This window comes from Sparus aurata, chromosome 21 (genome assembly GCF_900880675.1).
Source record: "Sparus aurata chromosome 21, fSpaAur1.1, whole genome shotgun sequence".
Classification (NCBI taxonomy): Eukaryota; Metazoa; Chordata; class Actinopteri; order Spariformes; family Sparidae; genus Sparus; species Sparus aurata.
Window position 1 is genome coordinate 29,424,397 of NC_044207.1, and position 27,377 is coordinate 29,451,773.

At 43.5% G+C, this 27,377-nt stretch overlaps 1 protein-coding gene across 1 annotated transcript in view; it reads right to left on the minus strand.

The window, feature by feature from the left end:
• The window catches only part of LOC115573181 (receptor-type tyrosine-protein phosphatase N2-like), a 214,258-nt gene that overhangs the window by 91,625 nt on the left and 95,256 nt on the right, over positions 1-27,377 (minus strand). The window contains exon 12 of the mRNA XM_030403851.1: positions 13,059-13,123. Coding sequence (XP_030259711.1) covers positions 13,059-13,123 — 65 coding nt within the window. The remainder of the gene's footprint in view (positions 1-13,058; positions 13,124-27,377) is intronic.

Below are 27,377 nucleotides of genomic sequence, written 5' to 3' on the forward strand. Positions count from 1 at the left end.
CATTGTTGGATATTTAGAAGTCAGACCTTAAACTCAAACTCCTCCTACTGAAACGCAGGTTTTAGTGTTAATGGAGATTCACACAGATCTTAAAGGGATATTCCGGTGTAAGTTTAATCCATCCTAACACGCAGTGAAACTGTGTTAGACTCCCTCTCGAGAGATCAAGTTAGCAGACCGCTAATTTACGGAGTTTTATCAACCTCAGAAACGACCGCACGACAACAATACACTGCAGTAAATGGATCCAAATATAAACCGCCACCAAAAAGCCACAAATAATGCTCAGAACAGCACCAAACTTCAGCAACAGTACAAACAGAGTCTCAGCACATAGTCCGGGGCATCTAACCTCCGCTAGCTTAGCTGGATTTCTATTGTGAAGCTGACTAAATTTACCACTCTTCTGCAGCAGCTTCCTGTTGACGGGAAGTCCCGACGAGTCGATTACCGAGTGCAGTAGAGTTCCGCGGCTCATGGATGAAAGAGTATGATTATGACTCCATGGAAAAGCAATCAAAGTTCATATGTGTCTTACCTGCCAGTTTATAACAGTTATTATCGAGAGCGGACAGGGAAAAGAACGGAATTGAGCATTTCTAACCGCACTCTGTAATCGTCGTGTCGGGACTTCCCCGACCCGGAAGCTGATGGAGGAGAGTTGAAATCTGTTTTTAGCTTCACAATAGAAATCCAGCTAAGCTAGCGGAGGTTAGATGCCCCGGACTATGTGCTGAGACCCTATTTGTACTGTTGCTGAAGTTTGGTGCTGTTCTGAGCATTATTTGTGGCTTTTTGGTGGCGGTTTATATTTGGATCCATTTACTGCAGTGTATTGTTGTCGTGCGGTCGTTTCTGAGGTTGATAAAACTCCGTAAATTAGCGGTCTGCTAACTTGACCTCTCGAGAGGGAGTCTAACACAGTGTCAAGGTGTGTTAGACCATGGATTAAATTTACACCGGAATATCCCTTTAAATGAGTTAGTACTAAACATTTACACCTTCTACCTGCCAGGTATAGCTGTTACATGACTTAACCAACTAGCGACTTGTTCAAGAGGCAGTAGTGAGGTTCCAGAGGTTGACAACCCCATCAATTATTCTGTAAATGCGTTTCAGAATAATTCACCACGTCATGAAGAGGTACTACATTACCCACAATCCTAAAGTGTGACAGCAACGTCTTCAATACGTAAGTCATGATTTTTGTGGGTTGTCTGCCACCATCAGATCGTTTACGTTACGTTTATCACAGAGTATGAAAATCACAACATGTCAGGCCATGTGCTCATCATACATTTCCATTTGCAATGGTTTATGGGATGCGTAGTCCTTCAGTCTTTAAATAATTAGAATTTAGAATTATCACTTGACGGGAAAAGGTATTAACATGTCAGTAATAAATCAGGCTGGTGTCTTCAAATTGCAGCTTCCCTGTTGCGTGTATCTCTGCAGATGCTCATGAAGGCTGTGTGACTGAAGCGTATGCAATTATGTACATGCATGCATTTTGCATTCCCATGGGCACGCCGCCTGCACACACACACACACACACACACACACACACACACCACAGCTGTATAAACAGATCAGCCCACCATCACACATTAGCTCCATCAGCTGCAGGACTGCAGAGCACACCAGCCAGGCCTCTGATGCATCCTGCTCGCCCCACAGAGGGAGGGAGAGCTGGTAATGGTTGCTGTGGTGGGAGGGGGTAATTATGGCTGAGCCTCCGGGCCCTGACAGTCCTCTCTGTGCCCACCTGGGGAGTGCCGTGCCTGGGTAACGGCATCTCCGAGCCTGCCTGTCAGCGTCTGGTCGGCTCGGCAGACGGGCAGCAAACCTCCCAGCTAACACAAACCTTTAGCTGCAGACGCCACGCAGTGTGTGGTGCTGCCGCGCTGATCACCGCGAGGAGGAGGGATTTGGGGAAGGCAGATGTGCAGAGAATGAAGAACACAGCAACAACTCAGAAATAACAAGCAACCAGTCGGTACAAACATGAACATTATGTACGTTTCCTCTTGTTTTCTGTTTCTGTCGTTCGAACACGTGAATTTGTTATATTTTGTTCATGAAGCAGGTTTTCTTTTTAACCCTCTTCAATCCTCCGTTTAGCAGCTTGAAGGCGAGAGTAACAATATTATTATTCCACCTTATCTTCATGTCCATGTCCTCCAAACACAAGCCTCAGGTTGAGAATTTTCTCATACGACTGTTCACAAAATCAAGCATGACTACATCCAGAGTATTTTGTGCCTTCATACTTTCAGTAGACAAGCACGATCTGCTTTTTTTTTTAGTTCTGATCCAATTCTGATGCCGGAGTTCCGATATTCACAGATACCGATGCCACAACTCTTTTTTCTTGAACATTATTAGCAACATTATCGTTATTACAAGCCATTTTTTTCTTGAATTACAGTAAAGCGTGTGAAGTATTAGAATCTGATGTTCGATGTGGTTTGTCTCACAAAATCATCTGGAAAGGAGCCGTGAGAAGCAGTTGTCAGGTGATTGGACGAACCATCTGTCTTCATCACAGGCTAACATCGACCAATCAGATCGACAGAAGGATAGCTCCGCCCCCCAGCAGAGCCAGTTAGTAAATCAAACTCTCACCGAAGCAAGTCAGGAGAAGAACGACGAGATCTTTTCCATCACGAAAAGCCTTTCGTAACATTCTCTTCTCTTTAAAGAAATAAACTCTCCAGTTCTGATATAACGGATCCTATAGCAGCGACGCTAACCTTTTGAGGAGCTCACATGATCAGGTGACATCACAAATACTGACTTGCTGACGTCACACGTAAAACCTTACTGGAGTAGTCTCATCTGTTTCTACATGTGCTGAAGAAGCAACACGTCGGCAGCACGGATGCTCTGGAGTTGTTAGAGAACATCTTTAACATTGTTTTCATTTGTGTGTGTATTTGTCTCTCGGTAAACATTCACGCACGTCCTCGTCTTTCTCTTCATTTGCCGATATTGTTTATGTTAACGCGTGATTGGACGACGCAGCCGCCTAACCATCATACCGAGATGCCGCTGGCTAATCAGGCGTGAGACGTCGTTAATAAGACAGGGCCATTTCCAGAGTATCGGGCCATTTGCTCAATGATGTGTGCAGACAACAGTGCTGCGGAGCGTCGTCCGGTCTTAATTACAGCTCAGTATTCAGGGCGTGAGACTGAGCCTACAGGTGCGCAATATCGGGCCGGATGCTGTCGTCATTACACACCGCGGCACCTTGTTTGCTACGGCGGAGCCTCTCGGGAGCGCGTTCTGTCTGAGAACAGGCGATCCAGACTGTCGAGGCGCATTGAAATTCAGGGCATTCATTTCCTGGATGACCTCAACTGTACCTAACAACCCATTTAGCGCCTGGGGAAAATAGGAAGAGAGGGTGTGAGCCTTGTATGCCAGCTGTCTGTAGTGTCATGCTGTTTGCCAGAAAGCCCAGCGGGCGTCCAGAGCTTCTGCAAGCAGCGGCCTGCCGGTCGGCTGAAGCATAGCTCAGAGAACAATATGTGTGTCTGTAAGTACAGCAGAGAGGAGGATCCACACCACCACGACACACGCACAGATCTGCCCAGATAAAGTGACAAACTCAGCTAACGAGGAAAAACACATTGTGCTTTTTGTTTTTTTCCGGCTGCGCCTAAAGGGAGTGTGTGCAGCACTTCAAATAAGTTACATCAACATTTATTTTGCCATTGATTTCTAATAAACCGAACAGGGGGCCGTTGTCGAGCAGACCATCAGCCGCTAACAGCCTCCTCTCTGCGCTTTAACATCTTAACTACCCCGATGGATTCAGGAGGAAAATCAAATGCTGTGGGAATAACAGCGTGACGTCACTCCTCAGCTGAGGCAACAAGTGTTCATGCCTCTACAATAAAATGGGCAATTTATCATTTCTGGCCAAAAATGGCCGTTCGGGAAAAACAGCTAATGTGAGTGTTTTATGTTCTGCACCCTCCGTGTTTAACGATTGGTTTCTTTTGAGTTAAAGTACTGAGTACTGCAACCATTTTTATACCAAACTAAGTGCATAAAAGTGGGTTTTTAAAACGTGTGTAAACTGATTAAAAATAGCCGAATGACTCCTTTTCTGTTTACCGGTGGATGAGTTTGCGTTACTGCTTTGACGTCATGAAACTCCATTCTAGTCCTCTGAGATTCTCCGGTGAGGCTGATGATCAATGAGGGAAGGTCCGTTGCGTAAACATTTGGCTTCATCGCGTCTGACACACCTTAAATTCATGTTATTTGTTGTTGTATTTATGCACAAATAAAACAAAACTGAACTAATATTTTCCAAATTAACATAAAAAAACCCAATTAATCATGTAAATATAAAATAATTCTAATTTATGTTCAATATTTTCTGATGAAAGGTCAACGCTGACTAACAAACTGTGTAATGCTCAAACCACAGAGCTTATAAAGACACTTATGCTGCACAATCCTCTACTGGTGCATATTTAACGTCATGCTTAAAAATGTGAAAATAAAAAAGTAGGTATACTGTCTTCTACAACCAGGTAGACCACACACACTATGACTGACACCTGGGACATATCCCAGCATGCATCTGGCCCTCAGGGCCCCCACAGTGAGCTGGTATTACCATATCAAAGGCCATTCGGGCTCCGTGTCTCGGCCAGAGAGAAAAAGAAGAGCCAGCACTTCAACAGCCTCTCAATTCAATTTTTCACATGGAGCCATTTGAATATCTATCGCAGGAGATGCAGATGGATGCATGTGTGTGCGCACACACACACACAAACACACACACGGACACACACATGCAGGTGAGCACTGTATGCACGTATGTACACAAGCTCACACGCGTGCCTTTGTTCTGATCCTCTCTGATTTATTTTCCTCTTTGTGATGAAAATTGAAGGTAGAACAGGGCACGGTGGAGAAAAGACAACCTTGATCCTGTGTGTGTGTGTGTGTGTGTGTGTGTGTGTGTGTGTGTCTCTGCCTCATGAATATTCTCTTTCAAATCTCAGCTCTGTTTTCAGGCACCTGGGCAGGCAGCAAACAATAACACTGTGTCATTACGGGCGATGCTATCACTCTGCTTCCCTCCAACCACAGCAACCACAGACAGGAATATATTCTCAGTGAAATCGTCATGAAAGCCGTTCACTGTGGCTCAGTGGGTGGAGAGCAGGACAACAAATAGAGCCTCCACGCTGGGAGGCTCTATTCAACAACGTCTCCTGCGATGTTGCGAAATAAGGATGAACTCTGAAATCCAGATTATCTGTTGTGGATGAGGATTACGTGGAGATTACATTCCTCCGCCGAGCACTGGAGAATGTGACAAAAGCACAAATTGGACAGACTGTTTCTATCTGTTTGCTGCATTAAAAGATTAGCGCACAGTTACGTTTTAAACAAGAGAGGCAGTTTTAGTTAGGGTTGAGATTACAGGCAACTGGAGCCGCAACTGAAGCTGGAGTGAAGATGGAGGCAGAAGTGTAGATTTTAATTAGAACGAGGAACTGAATGCAAAGATGGCGCCAGTTCAGTCCAATGAGATTGTGCGCCCAGTGTATACGCCAGGAGAGTGTTTAGTGTCCAGGTTTCCTTCTTGGTTTTGTGGTTTCAATGAATATGCACAGTAGAGTATCCTGCTGGCCTCAACACTTTTATAGTCCACTCTTCTATAATGGTGATCAACTGGGAAAAATGACTTTAGGGGTAATTTCTTGCTGCAATACCGCAAGTAGCCACTGGGGTAAAATTGGAAGCACGGCCATATCCAGGTCTTAGTGATATAATCTTGGACGATAGTGGTAAATGACGTGTTGAATGATGTGTGTGTTTTTATATAAGAGTAAAACTTTGGCTTTTAGATGTTATTCTTGTTTGACATTAACAGTTTTAAGTGTGAACAAAGGTTTGTGGTTATAAAGCAAAGAGAAGTGACTTTAAAGGGATATTCCGGTGTAAGTTTAATCTATGGTCTAACACACCGTGAAACTGTGTTAGACTCCCTCTCGAGAGATCAAGTTAGCAGACCGCTAATTTACAGAGTTTTATCAACATCAGAATCGACCGCACGACAACAATACACTGCAGTAAATGGATCCAAATATAAACCGCTACCAAAAAGCCACAAATAATGCTCAGAACAGCACCAAACTTCAGCAACAGTACAAATAGGGTCTCAGCACATAGTCCGGGGCATCTAACCTCCGCTAGCTTAGCTGGATTTCTACTGAAAAGCTGACTAAATTTACCACTCTTCTGCAGCAGCTTCCTGTTGACGGGAAGTCCCGACGAGTCGATTACCGAGTGCAGTAGAGTTCCGCGGCTTATGGATGAAAATGTATGATTATGACTCCATGGAAAAGCAATCAAAGTTCATATGTGTCTTACCTGCCAGTTTATAACAGTTATTATCGAGAGCGGACAGGGAAAAGAACAGAATTGAGCATTTCTAACCGCACTCGGTAATCGACTCGTCGGGACTTCCCCGACCCGGAAGCTGATGGAGGAGAGTTGAAATCTGTTTTTGGCTTCACAATAGAAATCCAGCTAAGCTAGCGGAGGTTAGATGCCCCGGACTATGTGCTGAGACCCTATTTGTACTGTTGCTGAAGTTTGGTGCTGTTCTGAGCATTATTTGTGGCTTTTTGGTGGCGGTTTATATTTGGATCCATTTACTGCAGTGTATTGTTGTCGTGCGGTCGTTTCTGAGGTTGATAAAACTCCGTAAATTAGCGGTCTGCTAACTTGATCTCTCGAGAGGGAGTCTAACACAGTTTCACGGTGATTTAGACCGGAATATCCCTTTAGGGCAAATACTCATATTCATATACCAAAAATATGTCAGTTACAGGCGCTGCTATCTTGGTGTTTCATGACCTATACTGCAACCAGCCACCAGGGGGCGATCAACCACATAGAAGACCTACTCATGGACAACAAAGCTCACGCTCGTGACCGTGACGTAAATGTGTTCTCAGCTGAGCCGTAAGGTTAGTTAGCTTAATAATCTTAGTTAGCTAGCCTCTCGTCCATGACTAGATGTTGTAGATTCAGTTGGCGGATGTTGCTCTTGAAAGAAAATACTCTCGATAAAAAAGTGTTCACAATAAAGTCTGTGGCTTATCTCGAGTAACAGGATTCATGAATTTTTGGAAGGGGATCCCGCTACTGAGGTTTTCAAATTTTACACCCGAGGCCGAGTGCCATTTAGTTGCATCGTTTATTGGAGGGGAGGCAGATATCTCCAAAAATCAGCACCAAAGCAATCTAGATGGACGATTAGCACTACAGATAATAGGCATTTTGATTTTGGGTTAAACTTCCCCTTCAAGTTTGTCAAACTGGCTAAATTACTGCTCAAGCTCATCACGCATGCACGACCACATCTGAACCTTGAATCAATCTGAGGCAACAAACCAGTCTGTGTTCGTGTATATGTGTTTGTGCCGGTGTTCTCGGACACTGACTGTGTTAAGTAGTGATGGAAAGGACCATCTACTGTTGTTTTTTTCTGTTTGTTTGTTTCATTAGCTCCCTCCTCTCCTCCTCCTCCTCCTCGTCCCCCCCGCTTCCCTCTACTTGTGAAATCGCTCTTTCAGACAGATTGGAAGCGCCTTGATTTGCGGTGAACAAAACGAGCTGGCCGGGGTGGAGGGGGATTAGTGCCACTCCAGGACAATTATAATCTGGTTGCTGCCACGGCAACCTTATCTCCCACCTCCCTCCCAACACACACACACACTTTCTCTTAATTGGACGCAAGTCTCAGTGTGGAAACAACAGTGCAGCGTTCTTCATGGCCTCGGTGAGGCCGCGTTCAGTCGTGAAGCCACGTGAGGTAACGGCACGTCATTCAACAAGCAGCAGCAGGTCGTATGAAGCGCTATAAAGAACTTAAATGAGGATGTTTGAGATTTTAATGAAGGGTTGTAATCTATCAAAGCCACCAGGAACTGGGCTATATATGGATTGTGTTAAAGTACAATTTTGCGTACTTTCAGTTTTTGTTAAGTCTGTCAGAAAGGTCTAAAGCCAATCCTAGTCAGAAAAACGACTACACCTGTCGTTTTGGGGTTCAAACGAGCGTTGTTAATGTTGGTGGAGACCTCTAGTAGGTGTGGTGATTATGACGGAAGCAAAACAGGAAGTCAGGTGACCTAGAATAAATCATGAAAAAGATTAAAGTCCATGCAAGGGGGAGGTTGGGCAGGACGAGAGCCCAGAAGACTGTTAATTGAGTCGTTAACCTTGAGAACCAATATTAGTAACGTAACGTAAGGTAGTTTGACACAAGGTAACGTAGGATAACTTAACATAACATGATGAAATATAACGTTACATACTTCTATTTACCAAAACCCTGACCTTTACCTAAAGACGACAAGGTGCTTTTGCAGCCCTACATTTTAAAATGACGACTACGTTACGTACTAGATTTACGTCACTTACAATCGTTGCTTAAATAATGCAGTATTAGAAGTGGTCATACAGTACGTGTCATTTTGTAGTCCAATATAATGTCACCATCTAATATGACCCCTATGATAAATAAAGTAGAATATCATCTTTCCAACAGTGTCGACAAAAACTAAAAATATCTATACATCTTCATAAAACAAATGTTGTCTGAGCAGTTGTATTTGTACTGGCGAGTGAGTATATAAAGATAGTAACAGTGGTGATGTGTACTTGTACTGAACAGTTTATCGCTTTGTGTAGGAAACTGACAAAGCTGATCATAACTGGTGAAAACCATTAAACACAGTTAATACGCTTAGAACCGGAACCAGCATATCAGAACTGGATCAGGGTCCCGGTGGGTGTGAGAGAGAGTATTTGATAAATCGTTCCCTCAGATTAGGGGCTCATTCCCTCTACTTACTTAATTAATTTCCTGAAATTAACAGCGTCCTCGCCCCATCCAGACTTCCAATGAGAATGTCTTTGCCTTCGCTGCTTTTAACCCGTTGGAGGAGGAAGGAGGTCCACGTACAGTTCATCTCTCCTCTCCTTCAACTCATTTATTTCTCGGTTTGGTTTGTGAACTTGTTGACATTCCTTACATACGCAGTATTTTACAGGATAACAAACATTCTGATGGTAATGTTGACACCAGCCAGCTCCTCAGAACACAGCTGGAGGGTTCAGCAGCTCATCGTGACAAAGAAACAACATGAATCTGTCCTCCGTATGAAAGAAGGGACGCAGACTAAGAACAAGACTTCTATCACATCTACAAGTTAAACATGTTCGGGGGCATAAATTAGTCATTTGAGAGAACTCATAAAAATACAGAAATGTTATTCTAAGGTCAAAGCAGAGAAGAAGGAACGATGAACTTTCGATGATGTTTCCTGTTGTCAAATCAGCTGCGCTGCTACACTTGAGAAGCATAATTGAATTAATGGATTCTTAAACTAATAAGTGTCTCTCCGAGATGTTCTGGTTAACAAACCGACGTCTCCCCGCTCTCTGAGTATTTAGTATTTCCCCCAGATTTATTCGAGTGTTTCCTTTATTTAGTTAATTGCCTGCACTCAGAGTGAGAAAAGCAGATATTCCCACCGAGCACGTCACATCAATATGCTCACTGAAGCTTCGATGCGTTTTCCCTCGATGCCATTCTAAAGACCAGGACAGCAGCAGAGAGAGAGAGAAACAAAAAGGTGAATTACGGCCTCTGTTTCTCAGAAAACACCATACGTGAGGAATTTGGGAGTGCGGTCACGAATTGTGACTGACCCACGAACAATGAACAGCAGGAGATGTGCTGATTCACTCAGAGACAATCGGGCCGGACATGAAGGCGGCTGAAGGACGACACCTCGGATCCTGCGGGATCATCCCTATGTTCCCCGGGTCCTATGTTCCCCACTTTGTATGGAACCGGGGTTAGGGGGTTATATTATTGGGTCCGTTAAGGAAAAGCGGGGAACATAGGACCCTTTTTTTAAAAAAAGGAAGGGAACATAGGATCTGGGGAACATAGGACCTGGGGAACATAGGTACGCTCCCGATCCTGCAACCGACCGAGACGTGTGAGACTTTTTGGTTTCTCAACCTTTATCCAGATCATACATAAGGATGAAACATGCCTATAGACCGCAGAGGTGAAAGAAAAATCCACAACTTAATCTAAATTCAGGTGAGTTGACATGCACAGGACAGTTTTTAAGATTTCAGGCTCACATGTTTTCTTTCACAACACGTTCACTTCTCATGTTAGCTTTTGTGATTGGTGACCAATGGGAATCAAAGGCCGGAACCGTTGGAAGTGGTTTCTAATTGTCCAATTAAATCAAATACATTTTATTTATATAGGCAGAAAATCACAATCACGTTGCCTCAGCGGGGTTAGAGTTAGAACGACATCCTCTGGTCTTAGACTCTCGATTCCAGTGAGGAAAACTTGCTATAATGAGAAACAATATATAAAATCCATCCGATCCATCATATTCGTATGTCTCCATGCTTCTCGTAGCAATTGCCACATCAGTGTTGGTATATTTTCTGACAGTTTACAATCAACTCCTGAAAACTTGCAACGAGAAGGAAGTCATGGTGGAGAGGAAGGAGTGAACGGTCCAAAGCGTGGATTCATTTCACGAAGAACGATGACAACACGCCAAGAGCAGATCTTAAATGTACAACTATTTGTGATAAATGATTAGATTCTTGACATAATTGTGGCCATCGAAGGTGGCCATGGTTTCCTTTTTCTTTCTCTCATTATTCTACAACGTACTCTCAGGGAGGTAAATCAAGATAAGTGCAAATGTCAGACTGAAATAAAGTCAATAGACGAAGACAATTATTGCCCAGTAATCAAGACAAGCAGAATCAAATGTGGTCTGTGGGCACTTACAACCTGTTTGAATAGACCTATCATATATTCAAAAACACATTAGACAATTAACTCTGTAAGTCCAAAATACTAAATCATTTTAAACTACTCTTATCTGTGTTTAAGTTGCAGTGCACTTCCCATGCGGGACTGTCAGGTGCATAAACTCGTACAGCCTCACAGTAATTTATGTTGTGTTTTGCCGTTCGACTGTTTCGTCTTTATTGGTTTTATTGCACGCAATCTTTCCCCATTACCTTTGCTGCTGCTGCAGCAACTTAATTTCCCCACGGGGATCAATAAGCTCTCATGTTGTCTTCATTTCAAACACACGCAGGCATCAGTGAGAAAATGAGAATGCACAACTCCGCCTGCAGAATCCGCCCCGACGCTCCGACCCGCAGGCCGCTCCGGCATCGCCTCGCAGACTCGAGTGGGAAACAAATCGTCTCCGCTGCACTCTTGAGAAAGTAACTTTTTCTGTTTTTTTGCATTTTTAACCTGTCAGCTGTGATGTAGTATGCTAATATTCTTATTTCACAGTGTATGATAAAACTATAATAAACACCGTATGGGCTGATGATGGATGTTTTGTTGCAGGTTGTGAGCCGCCGACTTGTTTTTGCTATCCCTCTCTCTGGCAGCCTGTGATGGAGGGAGTTTCTCTGCCTCTCTCCCCCTCTCGTTCTTACAACAGAGCTTCGATTGGCCATAATTGGCTCCTGTTTGCAGCGAGGTATTGATCACCTCAATAGACCCTCCATTCCACCCTTCCTCCTCCAGACTTCTCTCTCTCTCTCTCTCTCTCTGTCTCTCATTCTCCTCACTTCCTCCCTCCTTTCTTCAGCCGTTTCTCTGTGAGACCTCGCTGCTGCCACTTTGATAAGCATGGTGAATGGCGTGCCGTCATCGGTGCAGACTAACTCTTGAATCAATAGGCGAGTGCAGACGCTCAGCAGTCTATTTCCCGCAGAGATGGTGGAGAATAGCAATGCTACCAGACGAAAACCAAGAGGGAGCGAGGCTGAGATTGAAAGGGAGAGGTGGCAGGGATGGAGCGGCACACCGAACATCAGAAATGATTTTCAGATGTTGTTCTTGAGGTCCTGCTTAGTGTTTCTGTTTTGTTTACTTTGTGAGTCATTGATTGATTTGAGGTACAATTATAAAGGATGTACTGACAGTGAGTGCGTTTACATGACACTCAAGAAAACCGAATTACTGTGTTAGTCCGACTATGATCGGATCTTTAAGATGCATGTATACACCTTAGTCTGACTAAAATTGGACCGGATCAGATTTCTCATAGTCGAATTACACCACGTAGATTATTCGATTGATAGTCGCATTACTCCTGCATGTATACGTTCCATCAGATCGGATCGGATTTTGCGTTCTGCGCAGGCACGATATTTTTCCCCGGGGCCGTGAGCCGGAAGTAGACGGATGGCGTTTGTATAAAAAAGATGTAGCTTCGTCTCGCTCTACGTACGCCATCTTTGTTTAATGCCGAGGCAGTTTGTTGTTGCTGGTGACGTAAAGAGGTCAGCCGGACGTGTTTCTGTTAATACTAGTTGAAATGTGTACAGCGCCACCTAGCGTACCGGGTATGACATGCTCCGGCCAATAATCCGATTTTCTCACCGGCATGTATACTCGGACAATTACAGTTGTCTGATTGAGTAGCATAGTCGAACTATTATCTTTTATCTTTTATTCTATTTTTAATTCTATTCTTAAGGTTAGGGTCTTTAATTTTAGTTTAATGTATGCTTAATGTATGTCTAATGTATGTTTTGTATTTCGTATGCTACTGGACACTTGAATTTCCCTCGGGATAAATAAAGTATCTATCTATCTATGGCTGTAATCCGACTAAGCTGTGCATGTAAACGTACTGAATGAGTGACAGACGTGAGCACAGAAGGAAAGAAAGGGAAGTGAACAGAGTTGAGTCTCAACCTCAGGATGATCTGAAACACCACATGTGAGCCAGACCTCGTTACTGGACTCAAGAGTCGCACTGATGCCACGATACAGTGCCGCAGATTCATGCACATGGTCGGGGCAGTCCGCACACGTTTGGCCCTTTAGTGTAGGATGATTCTGCTTGATTGAACTCTCATATCATGATCTGTTTCTTATCATCCAACCCTTTGATTTCCAAGTGAAAAGTAAAGTGAACTGATGTACTCACATCAGCGACTCCGGCCTCCAGGATGCTGACCTTGGCTTCCTTCTCCAGAGCTGCTTTCTGCTTAACTACAGTAAGAAAAAAGAAAAGCAATCATCAGTGAACTGAAAAACATCGACATGTTTTCAAAGGACTTTCAGTAAATAATATATAATATTCTCCCAGCCTGTTTGTGTTGAAACAACCCCGACACGAAAAAACACCCCATTAAACCAAAATAGACCAACAAATACAAATGAGTTGGTAAAAACAACAGAAAATCTACATTACAGTACTCTCCAGTACTCCATACAGTTTAAAATCTGATTAATCTCTAGTGTCCTCAATAATGTGCAGTATGCATCCATGTGTGTGCGGACGCTACCATTAATCAATGGCACGAATTCCACCAAACCAGCTTTTCAACTCTTGCACTCGACTGATTCACAGAAAATCGATGCTTCCTCCTGAGCTTTAAACACACACAACGTATAGACGGCACAACTAGAACGCCATCGATCGAACGCCTCAGAAATGCAGTTTGGTCCAACCAGAGAAACTCACAGATGACTGGAGACATCCTGAATCTGAAATGTTCTGCCCTCATTCTATTGAGACACATATCACATTCATTATGTTGTTTTGATTCGAGAGCCGCAGAGCACAAACAGAAAATAAGAATCTGATCTGACGGTGCGTTACTGTCTTCACTATCAAGCAAGCAGCTTAATACTCTAAAGGCCCCGAGAGGCAGCAAGGCAAAACAGTTTAAAGTTATGAAAGTCTGATGTACCAACACCCCGTGTGTCGAGATCCTACTGACAAACGATCAACACAACAGTCGGTGGGCTTCATCAGGGAGGTATGAGAGTTTCATGGTCTACATTAAAATCTGACACATTAAAGGATCGGCAGGTGAACTCCTCCAGCTCATCACAACTTTTAATCATCAATGGAAATATCTTCCCAACTTCTGGACTGATCACCATGAAATCTGTCACAAACATGTATTGTTCTCCACATGAATTATTATAACCTTATCTGTGCAAGGAGTTTATAACTATCCATATTTATGCTAATTAAATTAGTATGGCTACCTCGAGTAGCCATGGCAAATATTGCAGCTGCAAAGAAGGAAGTTTAGGCTGATTTGTAGTTGCACAAGTCGTCCAGGCTGTTGTGTGCATTAACACATTGTTGTTTCTGCGTTGCTGGCAGTGGTACTTTCCCCAGTAAACACACCGACCTCTTCAGTTGGGCAGAATGGACAGACACCAAGTTATAACCAGAGAAGAGCAGCTGGATGGTCGGCTCAAACAAACACAGGACATTCACTAGAGGTTGGTGCAATTCATCGGTGTGGCGATGCATCACGATGCGTCACGTGATGATTTGGCATCGATTAATTAACGTTGATGCTTTGCCGCAAGACCGAAACAAAAAACACGTAACCGGAACCTTCGCGTGCGTGCCGCCCGGACTGTTTAGTGAGTGGGACCACAACAAACGGAGCAGTAACTGACAGGACCTACGCGATTTGCTGTTTTCAGTGTTTTCCGCCATTAGAGGGGGCTCTTGTGCGAAGGGAGCTTTCCCTGCTCAAAGTTAACTAGGTCAAAGTGCAAATGTTTACATAGTCATAAAATAAAACATTTTGTGTCTTGGAAAAATCAAGTCAAATGTTCAAAAAACCTTGTTATTTACTTAATGAGTGTAGTTTCAGAGGAACTGAGTTAATTGGTAGGCTATTTATTTACAAGTGTAGCCACAGATGAAGACAAAATCAATCGTGTATGGGAAAGAAGCATTAAAAATCACAATAATTGAAGAATCGTGGCACCAATAATCGAATCGAATCGACAATCTTGAGGAACCCTTGTTGGAACATTCACACAGGAGACCACTGACTTAAAGTCAACGATGAGTTGTTTTAACTTAATCACGTATTTAAGTTACATCACATAGAAAATGTAAGTGATATAAGTAATGAACTGCTAGTAACCGAAACTACAATGTTTTCTTAAACAGTCGTGTTGTGTTGGAAACAGTGATATAAATCCTCTTGGCAATCACTGGCAATCAACATATAGTTGTTTGTGTATCAGTTGTCGGTCTGAGGATGTGTTGTCGTGATGAACATGTTTCTATTTTCTTCCACCTCGGCTTCGTGTTTAGTTATTCTTGCAAATTGTTTGCATAGTGACACACGATCAGACCACCTGCTAAAGCAAGCTACCATCGTGTTAGCATCGTCACTGTGGCGTGTTGCCGTTAACAATCAGTGAGAAGAATAAAAGAATAATCAGATTTAAGAGTTTACAGCCTCGCTAGCAGCTCAGCCTGAGAGCGCTGCTTGTGTGGCTGTAAACTCTTAAGTCTTGTTGATTTACGACTTCATGTGTAGGAAGGATTTTCGCTCTAGTAGCTGCAATAACGGCACCATAACGGTGTTTGAGTTTCTCTTTCTTATTTGTCCCTGTTCACTACGATATTAGCTGCTCCCCATCCACTAAACTGCCACTGTTCTTCAAGCAGCGGAGGTTATCATGTGAGCCAAGTTAGAGAACACATTTCAGATCTCGAGTCATGACGCTGTGAGGAGGTTAAAATCAGGTAGTAAAGTTAGTGAATGGTCATATCGGCACTTGAGTGAGACATTTATGAGGCTCTGGAGAAAGTTCAACGAAGAATATCCTCTCTCTCACGCTGTCCTTCACTTCTGCTCCTTCTCTCCACTCACATATTTCTAAATTCACCACACTCCAACTATCCTTTAACCCGAGGTCAGTGCCAAGCTTACAATGAATTTCAGATTGAAGCAAACAGGTGGTGCAGGTGGTGAAGGTGGTGATGCCACTGGGGTTATCATGTGAGCACTTCCCAGACATGAAAGCATCGCTGAATTAGGCCAACAACACCTCCGCGGGGCTCCGCGATAAATTCTGCCGTTCCAGAAGCAAATGAGCTATTACTGTAGCATATCTTCACTTTATGAAATATGAATTTTAAACCTGACCTGCCGCCAGGCAAATATTACAGCAAATTTCCACACAAATAGAATTAAACGCTGCACAGGGCTCTCTTTTATCGTCACCTTAAACAGAAACAAATGGAGGGCTGCAATTGAAATACACGGCGGAGCGCATATTAAAGCAAGAACAAAATGTTCTGGAAAAAACACAGAAAGGATACATAATTATGTGCACTTTACTTTGCATCTGAATACACCTGTGTGGAGAACGAGAGCGAGTCTCCCTTTGTTGACACACCAGGCAGATGAAGGATATGCAAATTGCGAGCCTTGACTCGTCCAAATTCACCCACAGCTTTTATAATCACTCTTTCAATCTGTCAGAACATAATTCACACGTGTTGCCAAGCGTTGCGTAACCACAGACTTACCTGACCTTAAACACCCGTGTGTAAATGAGAAGCTCTTTATAATGTACAACCACATTATTCACCTATAGGCAAAGAAAACACTCTGACCCGGCTAATAACTACAAGTAACAAGATTTGAGGTGCATTCAAATACTGTTAGAGACAAGATTTGTAAGTTTGAAACCTCTTAAAGGGATATTCTGGTGTAAGTTTAATCCATGGTCTAACACACCGTGAAACTGTGTTAGACTCCCTCTCGAGAGATCAAGTTAGCAGACCGCTAATTTACGGAGTTTTATCAACCTCAGAAACGACCGCACGACAACAATACACTGCAGTAAATGGATCCAAATATAAACCGCCACCAAAAAGCCACAAATAATGCTCAGAACAGCACCAAACTTCAGCAACAGTACAAATAGGGTCTCAGCACATAGTCCGGGGCATCTAACCTCCGCTAGCTTAGCTGGATTTCTATTGTGAAGCTAAAAACAGATTTCAACTCTCCTCCATCAGCTTCCGGGTCGGGGAAGTCCCGACGCGACGATTACCGAGTGTGGTTAGAAATGCTCAATTCCGTTCTTTTCCCTGTCCGCTCTCGATAATAACTGTTATAAACTGGCAGGTAAGACACATATGAACTTTGATTGCTTTTCCATGGAGTCATAATCATACATTTTCATCCATGAGCCGCGGAACTCTACTGCACTCGGTAATCGACTCGTCGGGACTTCCCGTCAACAGGAAGCTGCTGCAGAAGAGTGGTAAATTTAGTCAGCTTTTCAGTAGAAATCCAGCTAAGCTAGCGGAGGTTAGATGCCCCGGACTATGTGCTGAGACCCTATTTGTACTGTTGCTGAAGTTTGGTGCTGTTCTGAGCATTATTTGTGGCTTTTTGGTGGCGGTTTACATTTGGATCCATTTACTGCAGTGTATTGTTGTCGTGCGGTCGTTTCTGAGGTTGATAAAACTCCGTAAATTAGCGGTCTGCTAACTTGATCTCTCGAGAGGGAGTCTAACACAGTTTCACGGTGATTTAGACCATGGATTAAACTTACACCGGAATATCCCTTTAATGTTTCAGTCAGGAGGGACTTTATTCTGAGTGAACGATAATGAGAGAATCTAAAAGTCACAGTCATCTGAAGAGCTGCAGGAAAGGAAACACCCAGACTGAGCGCTGACACTGCTGGTGGTGGTGATGGATGAAGAAAATAGCCGATAATCTGATGAGATGGGAACTTGATTCTGGCGAGCCAACCTGGGCTCTGGATATGAAGTACTGGAGGCGAACTGGGTGGAGGAGGGTTGCACGATTTTGCAATGAGATGACAGCTGACGGCAGCAGAGAGGAGAACAAACTGGCTGCGAGAAATTGTGGCAAAAATCTGGTGAGTTAAATGAAGAAGGCGACAGAAAAACAACGTCCGACCAGTCAGCTGATCAGAAGGTAGCAGACGAGTTTGTACATGTTTCGGTCATGTTTAATGACGGTAGGTGAAAAATAGACTAATCTTTACACTACTAAAGCCTCTCTGACTGTTTCTTTTAGAGACTTGGCTGACTGGTCGGCGTCCAGGCTCCAGACGGAGACGTATGAACACCATGTGTGCAACAGCCAAGAGGGCCGTCATGTCTCAATAACGCGGTCAGCAGGTAGCGACTGCAGCCTCGGCTTCCTTCAGAAGCTGAAGTGGCTGAATTGGTTTGTCAGCGTCGCCTCGTCTTCTGTCCACTGAGGAGCATCTGAAGAGGCTTCTGGGTTGGAGGAACATGTTTCTGATGGAGATGTCGATTGATTCTCGGGGGCGTGGTCAACAGTGCAGCTATTGATTTGCGTTTGGAGGCTGTATTAATGAACTGTTAACTCACAATTACAAGACTTGTTTTTAAAAGCTGTAGACTGCTCTTAGCTGAACCTCGTCCTGGTTATTTCATATTACATTGCTAAATCAGTATTGGATAGGGTCGTCAAAATTGTCCAAAAAGAAGACATGAGGGTCGAACTCATCGCATTTGTCTACTGCATGTCGGCAAACCAAGGCAACAAGAATAACTACTTGGATATATAATATATTTATTAAATACAAGCATGTTTTTTAAGAAGGTCTACATGTTGATGCATCACAAAATAGATGAATTAAATGATTTCATGTACCGTAAAACATCATTTAAAAAGCTTAAAGGAGAACGTCAGCCATTTTTAACCCATATCCCTGTTGATCGAGGTTACCGAGTGCTGCCATTAGGAAAAATAACGAGAACATTCGGCACAATATTTACTGAATATCAGAACGGCAGCTAAAGCGAACTTATGGGGGCAGACATCCTTAAGTTTCACTTTCGGTTATGTCTGCCCCCATAGGTTCGCTTTAGCTGCCGTCCTGATATCTGGTCAATAGTGTGCAAAAGAATTCACGTTATTTTTCCTACTGACAGCCCTCAGTAACCTCGATCAACAGGGATATGAGTTAAAAACGGCTGAAGTTCTCCTTTAACTCACTCTTTGTCTCTCTGTGGTTGGTGCTACAGTGAGAATTGTCACTCAGAACCAGGAAGTGGTTCGTTCGACGTGTTATCTGACTGTTTTTTGAAATTAGACTGCAGCACAAAAAGCCGGTTGTCCTACAGTATGAGAGATGTACCGTTGTCTAAATACAAATATGCTAATTTTCAGACAGTCTCTCCTGGAAGACATTCCCGGAACTGCATTCGACTGTTTACGTGAAATGTGACAGAAATGGTTCGACCAAGAATTAAGACAATGAGCTTGAAGGAGAAGTTCATTCCTCACCACAACTAGGGTTTCCCAAGCTAGTTTCTGCAGTTTGTCAGCCTGGACTCTAGACTACAGTCAGTCAGCTGATAAGACTTTCAGATTCTCTAGCAAGGTGGCGAATAATGTATTGAAGTGTACCAGCATTTTATCTGATCCACCAGGCAAAACAACCGCAGCCACCATTTCTTACAGAACTGATGGAGACAGTTTTTGGATGATGTCATGCTGCTGGACAAAAAGTGTGGACTCGTCTGTTTTTCCTCCCCGAGATACGACATCTCAATCTGATAAGTTTCATTTTGGGAGCGATGGGGAAGAAAAGTGTCGAGGAGAGGTTTGTTCTGCAGCCTCTGGAGCCACGAGCTCCGGCCTGTAGCAGTAAACAACACATTATTGCAGCTTTAGCTTACTTTCATTTTACAGATTGAATCTGTTTTATTTGCTCCTGTCCGTCTTTTTGTTAGTTCTACTTCTTTTTCCCAACTGCAGATACTGTCACTTAGTTTAAGGGAAAGTCGTAGTCGTGCCAATGCATTGATTTTCCCCTTGAAAAAAAAAAACGTTTTAAAGGATTAATTAAGTTCAAATGAAACGGGCAGAGATGGTAAACAGACGGCAACTTTGGGACTAAACTCAGTGGAACAAGGAAAGAGTCTGTTGCCTAAAGTGCCGCTGGTAATTGGTGAGGCAAAACCTATTTGACTTGCATCTGCGGGGAAGCCTAATTGACAGGCACACACACACCTACACACACACACACACACACACATTTACACACTGATACAGAATCAGAGTAAAACGCCTGATACACAGAAACACAAACAAACATGAAAGCTCTCGACATGATTTTTCGTTGGGTTGGAATCAGAAAACTCGGCAGCCACGCGGGCGTCCGTCTGCTTCCCCCGAGTGAGTTGCCACGCGGCCAGCGAGCGTGACTACATCACAGACGCCGAGCTGCCTCTAATTAAGCGAACGCGTCTTTGGACCTCCCAACACACGCGGCACTGCGGCCTCTCCCCAAAATGTAGCCAAGAGCTGTCTGGACCGTCCATTGCTACTCCCTCTCCTGCAGACTGCAAATGAGTCCAAGTCGGATGAGAGCACTGCTCGCGAACAGGCGAGCCGAGGTGCCTCATTTGTACCACGGCGAGCTTTCTCTCCAAAACCCAAATTGGATCCATTTTTAAGAAGCTGCGACGGGCTGGGTGTCGTGATCAGAGCGACTGGCGACTTTTCTTTTAGCCTGGCTCGCGGCGCGGTGTGAAAATAAGCCGTAATGTGACAAAATGGGAATAAAGCAGCGACGGACTACAGACTGAGATCGAGTTGAAGGAAAATGATCTATGCTCGGATTATTCCATTTTCCAGAATATTCCATCTTCCGTTGTGGCTCTCACATGCGTTTGGACTGCGGGGGGAAAGAAACTGGGCCTGAAGGAAGTAACGGGAACCAAATCTCATTTCTACAAAAGGGGCCCCTTTATTTTCCCTCCAAAACACACGGAGGCGCTTCATTTGTCACCCGGGCCGCCCCTGTCCTGAATTTTGCTTTATGTTAACTCAATGTATCTGAGGCGCCTAGAGGGAAACACAGCGAGTGCCGGGGATTCAGAAATGCTTCATTTTTCACCGTTGACAAAAGGGAAAGGCCCGGGCCGGCTCCACGAGGCCTGGACCGACAGAATAGATGCTTTCGCAGCACCGAGGGGTCGTTATTTCAACCACTAACCAACCCCCACCCAACCCCACCTCCATACCTCTCACTCACCCTCCTGGGTACATTTCAGGAGCCGTATAATGAGAAGGAAACAACAGCCATCCTTCAAAAAGCAAAGGCAGGCCGAGCGGCACAGCAGCGTCACCGCAGTGACACGGTGCAGAGATGTAATCACATTAGTTGATCATAAGAGCGACGATCCCTGAGCAAATTAAAATATATCGCTCGCTGTGCCCCGGCAAGATCTGAGTCCGATGCTCCCAACCGTCAGTGAACGTCTCGCAGATGATAAAAAAGCAAGCAGGAAGAAATGTTTGTGATTCTTAAAGTCAGGACAAGTTATGGGACGTGAGGTTCAGCCTTTTGTTTCAGACGGTGAAGAGTTTTGTTGTGTTTAATTTGAAATGCAGAACACTTACAATATATTCACCAGTAGAGCCTGATCGATATATATATCGGCTAACTTGTAAACCAGTGTTTGGTGATCACGTTTGAGGGATCACTGCAAAAACATGTGTGTATATTATACATGTGTACTTCGCTGACTCCCTCATATGGGTATTGGCATCATCTGTTGGGTTCTATTCAACTGGATATTAGGCTAAAATATCCTTAAACAAATAAGTCTAGTGATTCAGTCATCACCATTATTTTCTCTTAAGACAGCTAAAACATGAAAAGTCATCACGGATATCACAATGACAGAATTTTTTACTTACTAGGATGAAAAACAATATTTAATTCCTCCTTCAATACGATGGAAAAAAAATAAAAAATTGTCCTTGGTCCTGAAAACGCCACTGAACACAAACCTGTAAAAACACCTGTACAATGTTGATACCTGTGCAGCCTTGGCTTGAAAGTCTGTCTGTAGATCTGTTTTCTTTTTTTTAATGTCTCACTTTGTTTTGTTTGGTAACTTTAAATTGTAGAATATTGGACCGGTTTGTTTTTACTGAAAAAGTAAAAATGAAGTCTGGATTCTTCTGACAAATAAGTTTGTGAGCTGATAAAAAACTAAACAAACTAAATATCAATTCAGAAGAAAATTCAAGTATTGAATGTTCAGACTACTAGGACATAAAGGAGGTTACGTTTAAAGGGAGACAATTTAGCAAAACTACCAGACAAAAGTGCAACAGGTTCACTTTTCTTCAAACTGAGTCGTGTCCAGCTATAAAAGAAGTGATCAACACTTGGAAAGATGAGTTTTATAGCAACATAGATTTAAAAAACTATAGTCAAACAGAATAAAATGTAATTAATAACAAACTAATATACGATAGAATATCAACGTGCGGCCAAACTGCAGTTTCAACAGCAAAGATAGAATAAAAATGATGAAATGATGCGACAAAACCTGCATCCACACACATGAACGACACGGTGAGTCCACGAAGAGTTAACAAGTGATCAGACATCGAAGTTTTCATTCATGAAGCGATTGACGCACACGGAGCAGATTTCTCCTTCCGCTTCCAACATTTCTGTAAACGAACTCTTCGTCTCATAATCGACACCGCGGAGTCGTGAGTATTTCTGTCAGGACAGATTTGGCTTTCGTTTTTTCAGCGGCGTCTTAATTAGATATGCTTTCGCTCTCACTTGCATTAATCTGATTTCCGATATCAACTTTTCAGCCTTCAATCTGTTCCTTGTTGATCTCCACACACACACACACACACACACACACACACACACACACACACCCGGGGTGTTATTGCCTGCAGTAATTTAGGATGCAGTCTTCGTTTGTGTGTGTGTGTGTGTGTGTGTGTGTGTGTGTGTGTCGGTGGCTTTGTGAAGACAATGCCATGTGTAATTAAATTCAAAAGCAGGGGGCCGAAATGGCATCCAGGGCCACCTGGGGGACGACAGACCATTAAAGGAGGAGAGAAAGAGGCAGAGAGAGAGAGAGATGTGAGGACTGAGAGAAAAGAGGAGGAGAGAGGGTGATAGACAGATGGGGGAGACAAATTGAGAGGTGGGAGAAAGTGTGAAGGAGACAGATAAAGAAGGGGTGAGGGAGGAGGAGGAGGAGGAGGAGAAACTAAAAGGGGGAATGGAGGAGACTCGGATAGAAAGACAGGAGAGAAAAGAAAGAAGACAAAGGAAGGAAAGCAAAAGATGGAAAGGATTGGAAACACAAAACTAAATTCTAACAAGAAGTAAAGAAGCACTACAACTGCAGCTTGGATCCAATATCAACATGCTAAATGACGAAGCTAAAGGAAGTTAGCTTGGTTCATTTTTCAGTCTGGAAGAAACTAAGAAAAACTTGTAGCACTCCTCAGATAAGGAGACACGCTTTTCGCTTTGCCAGTTCAATAAAAGTTTCTTTTTCGAGGAATTTACTTTTCCCCCCAAAACTCATATTGGTCCCCAGAACGATCGGATATCTTGAGCAGTGGAATAAAACATAAACTTGTCACAACATTAAACCCACTCTTAAATGTAGAGCGAGGTACATTTAATGTCCTTTTTTGACATTGAATCGATGGCGTGTTGTTGTTGATACTTCTGTATCTTTTCCCAGATTGCAGCAGGTTGTGGCTGGGGTGTGTGCTGATACCTTGACAGTCGTTGCATACAAAAACTATAATAAAATGCAATTAATATGATGTCAGATGCAGAACTAGTTTGCAGAATCGGGTCGAGCGGTTTCAGTTCGGCTCGAGTTGATCGAAACGCCGTAAAAGCTTGATATTTCCCCAGGATGAGGTTTTGCAGGATGTAGCTGTGATGCATGTTGTTCATCTACAATGTTTTAATCTGCTCTAACACGTATTTATTATTTTTACACTTATTTGGTTGTATTTTGGTCTCCAGTTACAGTTTGGTTAGATTTAGTCCACCAACTTTAGCTGCTCTGTTCAGCTTTTTCCACCGGTTAGTCTCTAACTCTGCTGTTTGTTGCCGGGCAGGTATCTGAGCAGTGGGTTTATTTCAGCTTTTCAAGGTGGCTTTTTAAAAAGAAAAAACAGCTGCCTGCTGCCGTTAATCACATCGTTGGTGAAGGCGCTGAGACAAAACCATCGGTGATTGTGAGCAAAAAGACGCGAAGAACCTCGGCGGCATCGCAGAGTTAGGTGTTGTTGTTCTTCGCAGGTTTTTAACTGGAACAAGTCCCTTTAAATTCATTGTTACTGTCAGAAAAGACCTGATTGAGTTGAATGTTAAATAAACTCCGTCAGTATCAGAGCGTAACTGTTGGGTTTCTCAACAATCTGTGCGATTCTGCCTTTAAACATCACGGTGAGACTGTGGAAATATTACAGATATCCTCTGCACATTCATCCATAAAATGAGATGTGAATTGTCCTCCTACAGCATCGTGCCAACCTCTTGCTATTAAGCCAACATCACGGTCATCAAGTCCAACACCTCCCATATGTCACGTTTAGCTGAACTTGCTCAGCCACAATTACACAACAGCCGTAATGTGTTTGTTTACCGCGTTGCGTTGAAACGCCGTTCGCCGCTTTTAACCGATGGCATTTAAGCTCTCCGCTTCTGCTCCGTTTGATTCGTTCACATTTTAAAAGGCAGGTATTAAAACACCTCTATTAGTTTACATAAACAATTCATTAAGCTGATATGACACCGGGGACCCCGGCAGGAAAACACGTCCCGACCACCCACAACAATTAATGACCCTGCATCAGCCGACGCCTCGCTGCACGGAGACAGGAAGCCCTTCCTCCAATAACAAGCCTTCATTAGCACATCGCCGCTCACACTGTGATATATACAAGCACATAAAACGACAGATTTTTTAATCTCTGTTTTTTTTACGAGGAGATTTCTTTTTTTTTTTGTGTCCCGTCTTTTGGCGTTCACAAAGCCACTCTCCCACTGGAGCGGTTTTTGGAAGTGTGTAAAAGAGGTTTTTCTTTCTGAGAGGGAATTGTCATAAAAAACTAATATTCCCCAAGTGGAGGTGACCTTTGAGAAATTGAGTCTTGAGTCATAAAACCCAATACTCCAACAAATGGAGCTGACCTGCAGTACGTGGGGGGAGAAACTAAAAAGAAAAAGAAAAATGTGACGACAAACTGGATTTGTGCAAATTTTGCCTGTGGATCGCGGCTGATTCCTGCACCACCACCTCCACTCGTCCTCTCCTCGCCACCTTTCCCTCCTTACCTTCCTTCCTAGTCACTATTCTCTCCTCACCTTATGGTCTCCTTTCTTTATCTCCTCAACAATCCATCTCCCCCCTCCCCGTTCTTGTCTCCTCTCCATCACCCGCCTCGTCTCTTACTCCAGTATCAGTATTTCCTTGTTACACGACTTTTGCAAAACATTAAAGTCACTTGTAACATTCAGAGAACATTCCCAGGACAATTGTTTGGTTAAGGTTTGCTCCGTCTCTCCTCTCAGAGAGTATCCACACTTTGGTCTCATTAACAAACCCTGAGATTTTGACTGCTGTTCATATCCCGCCTCCGACCAACTGTCAACACCGTGATCGCAATCTGTCCTTAAAACAGAACTCCATTGTTTGACTATTGTCATTGTTACTCACTCATTACTGTATTGCAGTAATTAGAAATAAAGTAATATGGTTATAATGAAGTGAGAAAAGCAGGTGACCTATAGACGAAAAAACAAACTTTCCCTGAGGAGAGCGCTGTCCCGCGTGAAACATAAACCCGACGGTGATTTAACTTACGCGACTTTAACGCAACTAGTGCATTTATTTCGACCCAAATCGCGATCTTTTCCTAAACCTAACGAAGCAGTTTTGCTGCCTAAACCTAAACAAACTGCGACCAAGTGAAGAGACAGGTCCCGTTCAGTGACCGTCGCTGCTGCTGTCAGTACAGCGTTTACATCACCTGCAACGTAATTCAACCACCGACAACTCAATTGTTTTCTTTTCCAAACCTGTACTCTTCAGACCCGACTGACACTGACTCATGTGACATCACTTTTTAGGGAATTTATAAGAATTTGCACAGCTCCTTCTGGAGCCAAAAAATACTTTATACAACTTTTATTCCAGACGTATAAACAGACCTGAACCTTAGATGAGTTCAGTGGCGTACTTGGGAGAAAACGTGAGCTAATGACGAACTTTTAAAGACACGATCATACAATATTGTCCTGACGATGGGAGCACCGGATCAGAAATTGGTTATAGATTACCTTTCTAATTGTGTAGTTTGGTGGACACGTTGATCTGAGTCTGAGCGTATCGACTACCAAACAGCTGGCACTTAAAGCCTGATCAGGTTTGTGATCTTTGTACTTATTTTCTGGGCAGAAGTTCCTGATTTAGATCAAAGTTTTGCCAACTTTTAGCAAAGGTACATTTTTGTATTTTGTTCAGGTGAAGTTCTTGTTCAAGTTCAGGCACAAACAGAGTTATAAAAGTAAGTTTTTTTGTAATGATGCCAAAATTAAGGTACTCAGACGATACCTTTTCTGCCCTGTGCTCTATTCTATACTCTACTCTCACCTTCCTCTCCTCCTCTTCCCTCTCTTCTCCCCTCTTCTCCTCCATTTCTTATCCTCCTCCCTCCTTCCCTCCTCCTCCACCTACTCCCTCGCTGTCCCTCCAAAGCAGAGTGTTTGTGGGGGGTGTTTATAGGGCTGATAAGTGGCAGATGACGATCGCTTGGCGGGGCCGGAGATAAGGCTGCCAAAGCCGGGAACGCCATCTATCAAACCTCCCACAAGCCGAGCCAAGCATCCACCCGGGCGAGGAGCGAGGGAGGCGGGACGTGGAGAAAAAAAAAGGTAACGACTCTCCATCTCCATCCAGACATAAGGGGAGCTCAGTGACAGGCCGGCTGACATGCACTGGATAGTTTCTGTAAATAATGCTCAGTGTTTGTTTTAGCGCCAGACAGGCGAGTATTTACTGCGTCCGGGCGAATCAGGTCGGAGAAGACGACGACTGCAGAGGAGAATAAACAGAATTATGTATGTATTATGTTGTTATTGGGATGAAAAGAGACAAAATGATGTGCAACTTGTTAATTAATAATAAGTAACATAAGAAATGGAGTACATCTGGCTGAAGTCAAACCCGTAAAGATTTAAGTTTTTCTCAGTATCAACTAAACAAGGAGCAGCTCCAGATGACAACCAACATCAACTCAAATCAATGTTTGGGTCGCCATTGGAATCAATCATATTTAGTCAATGTTTGTGACTCCCCTGATCGAGGTTCGATGCTGAAACACGTCAGATTTTGTTGTCAACGTCTAACACGACCATGCTGCGACCGTAAAGGCAAGTTAACAGTTTACAAGAGAGTGCCTTGGAGTTTTATTGTGATTTGACACGTATCCCTTTTCGGAGGGCACGTCTAACAAACTTAATTTGAGTCCAGGAGGCACCCTTACCTCTTTTTTTTCCAATCATATTCATAATTGCAAAAAGCCTTTTCCACACACACGTGGGGTGAGAGTTGCTGTATTCAAAAATCAGGATGCAGAAAGCGCCCTATGGG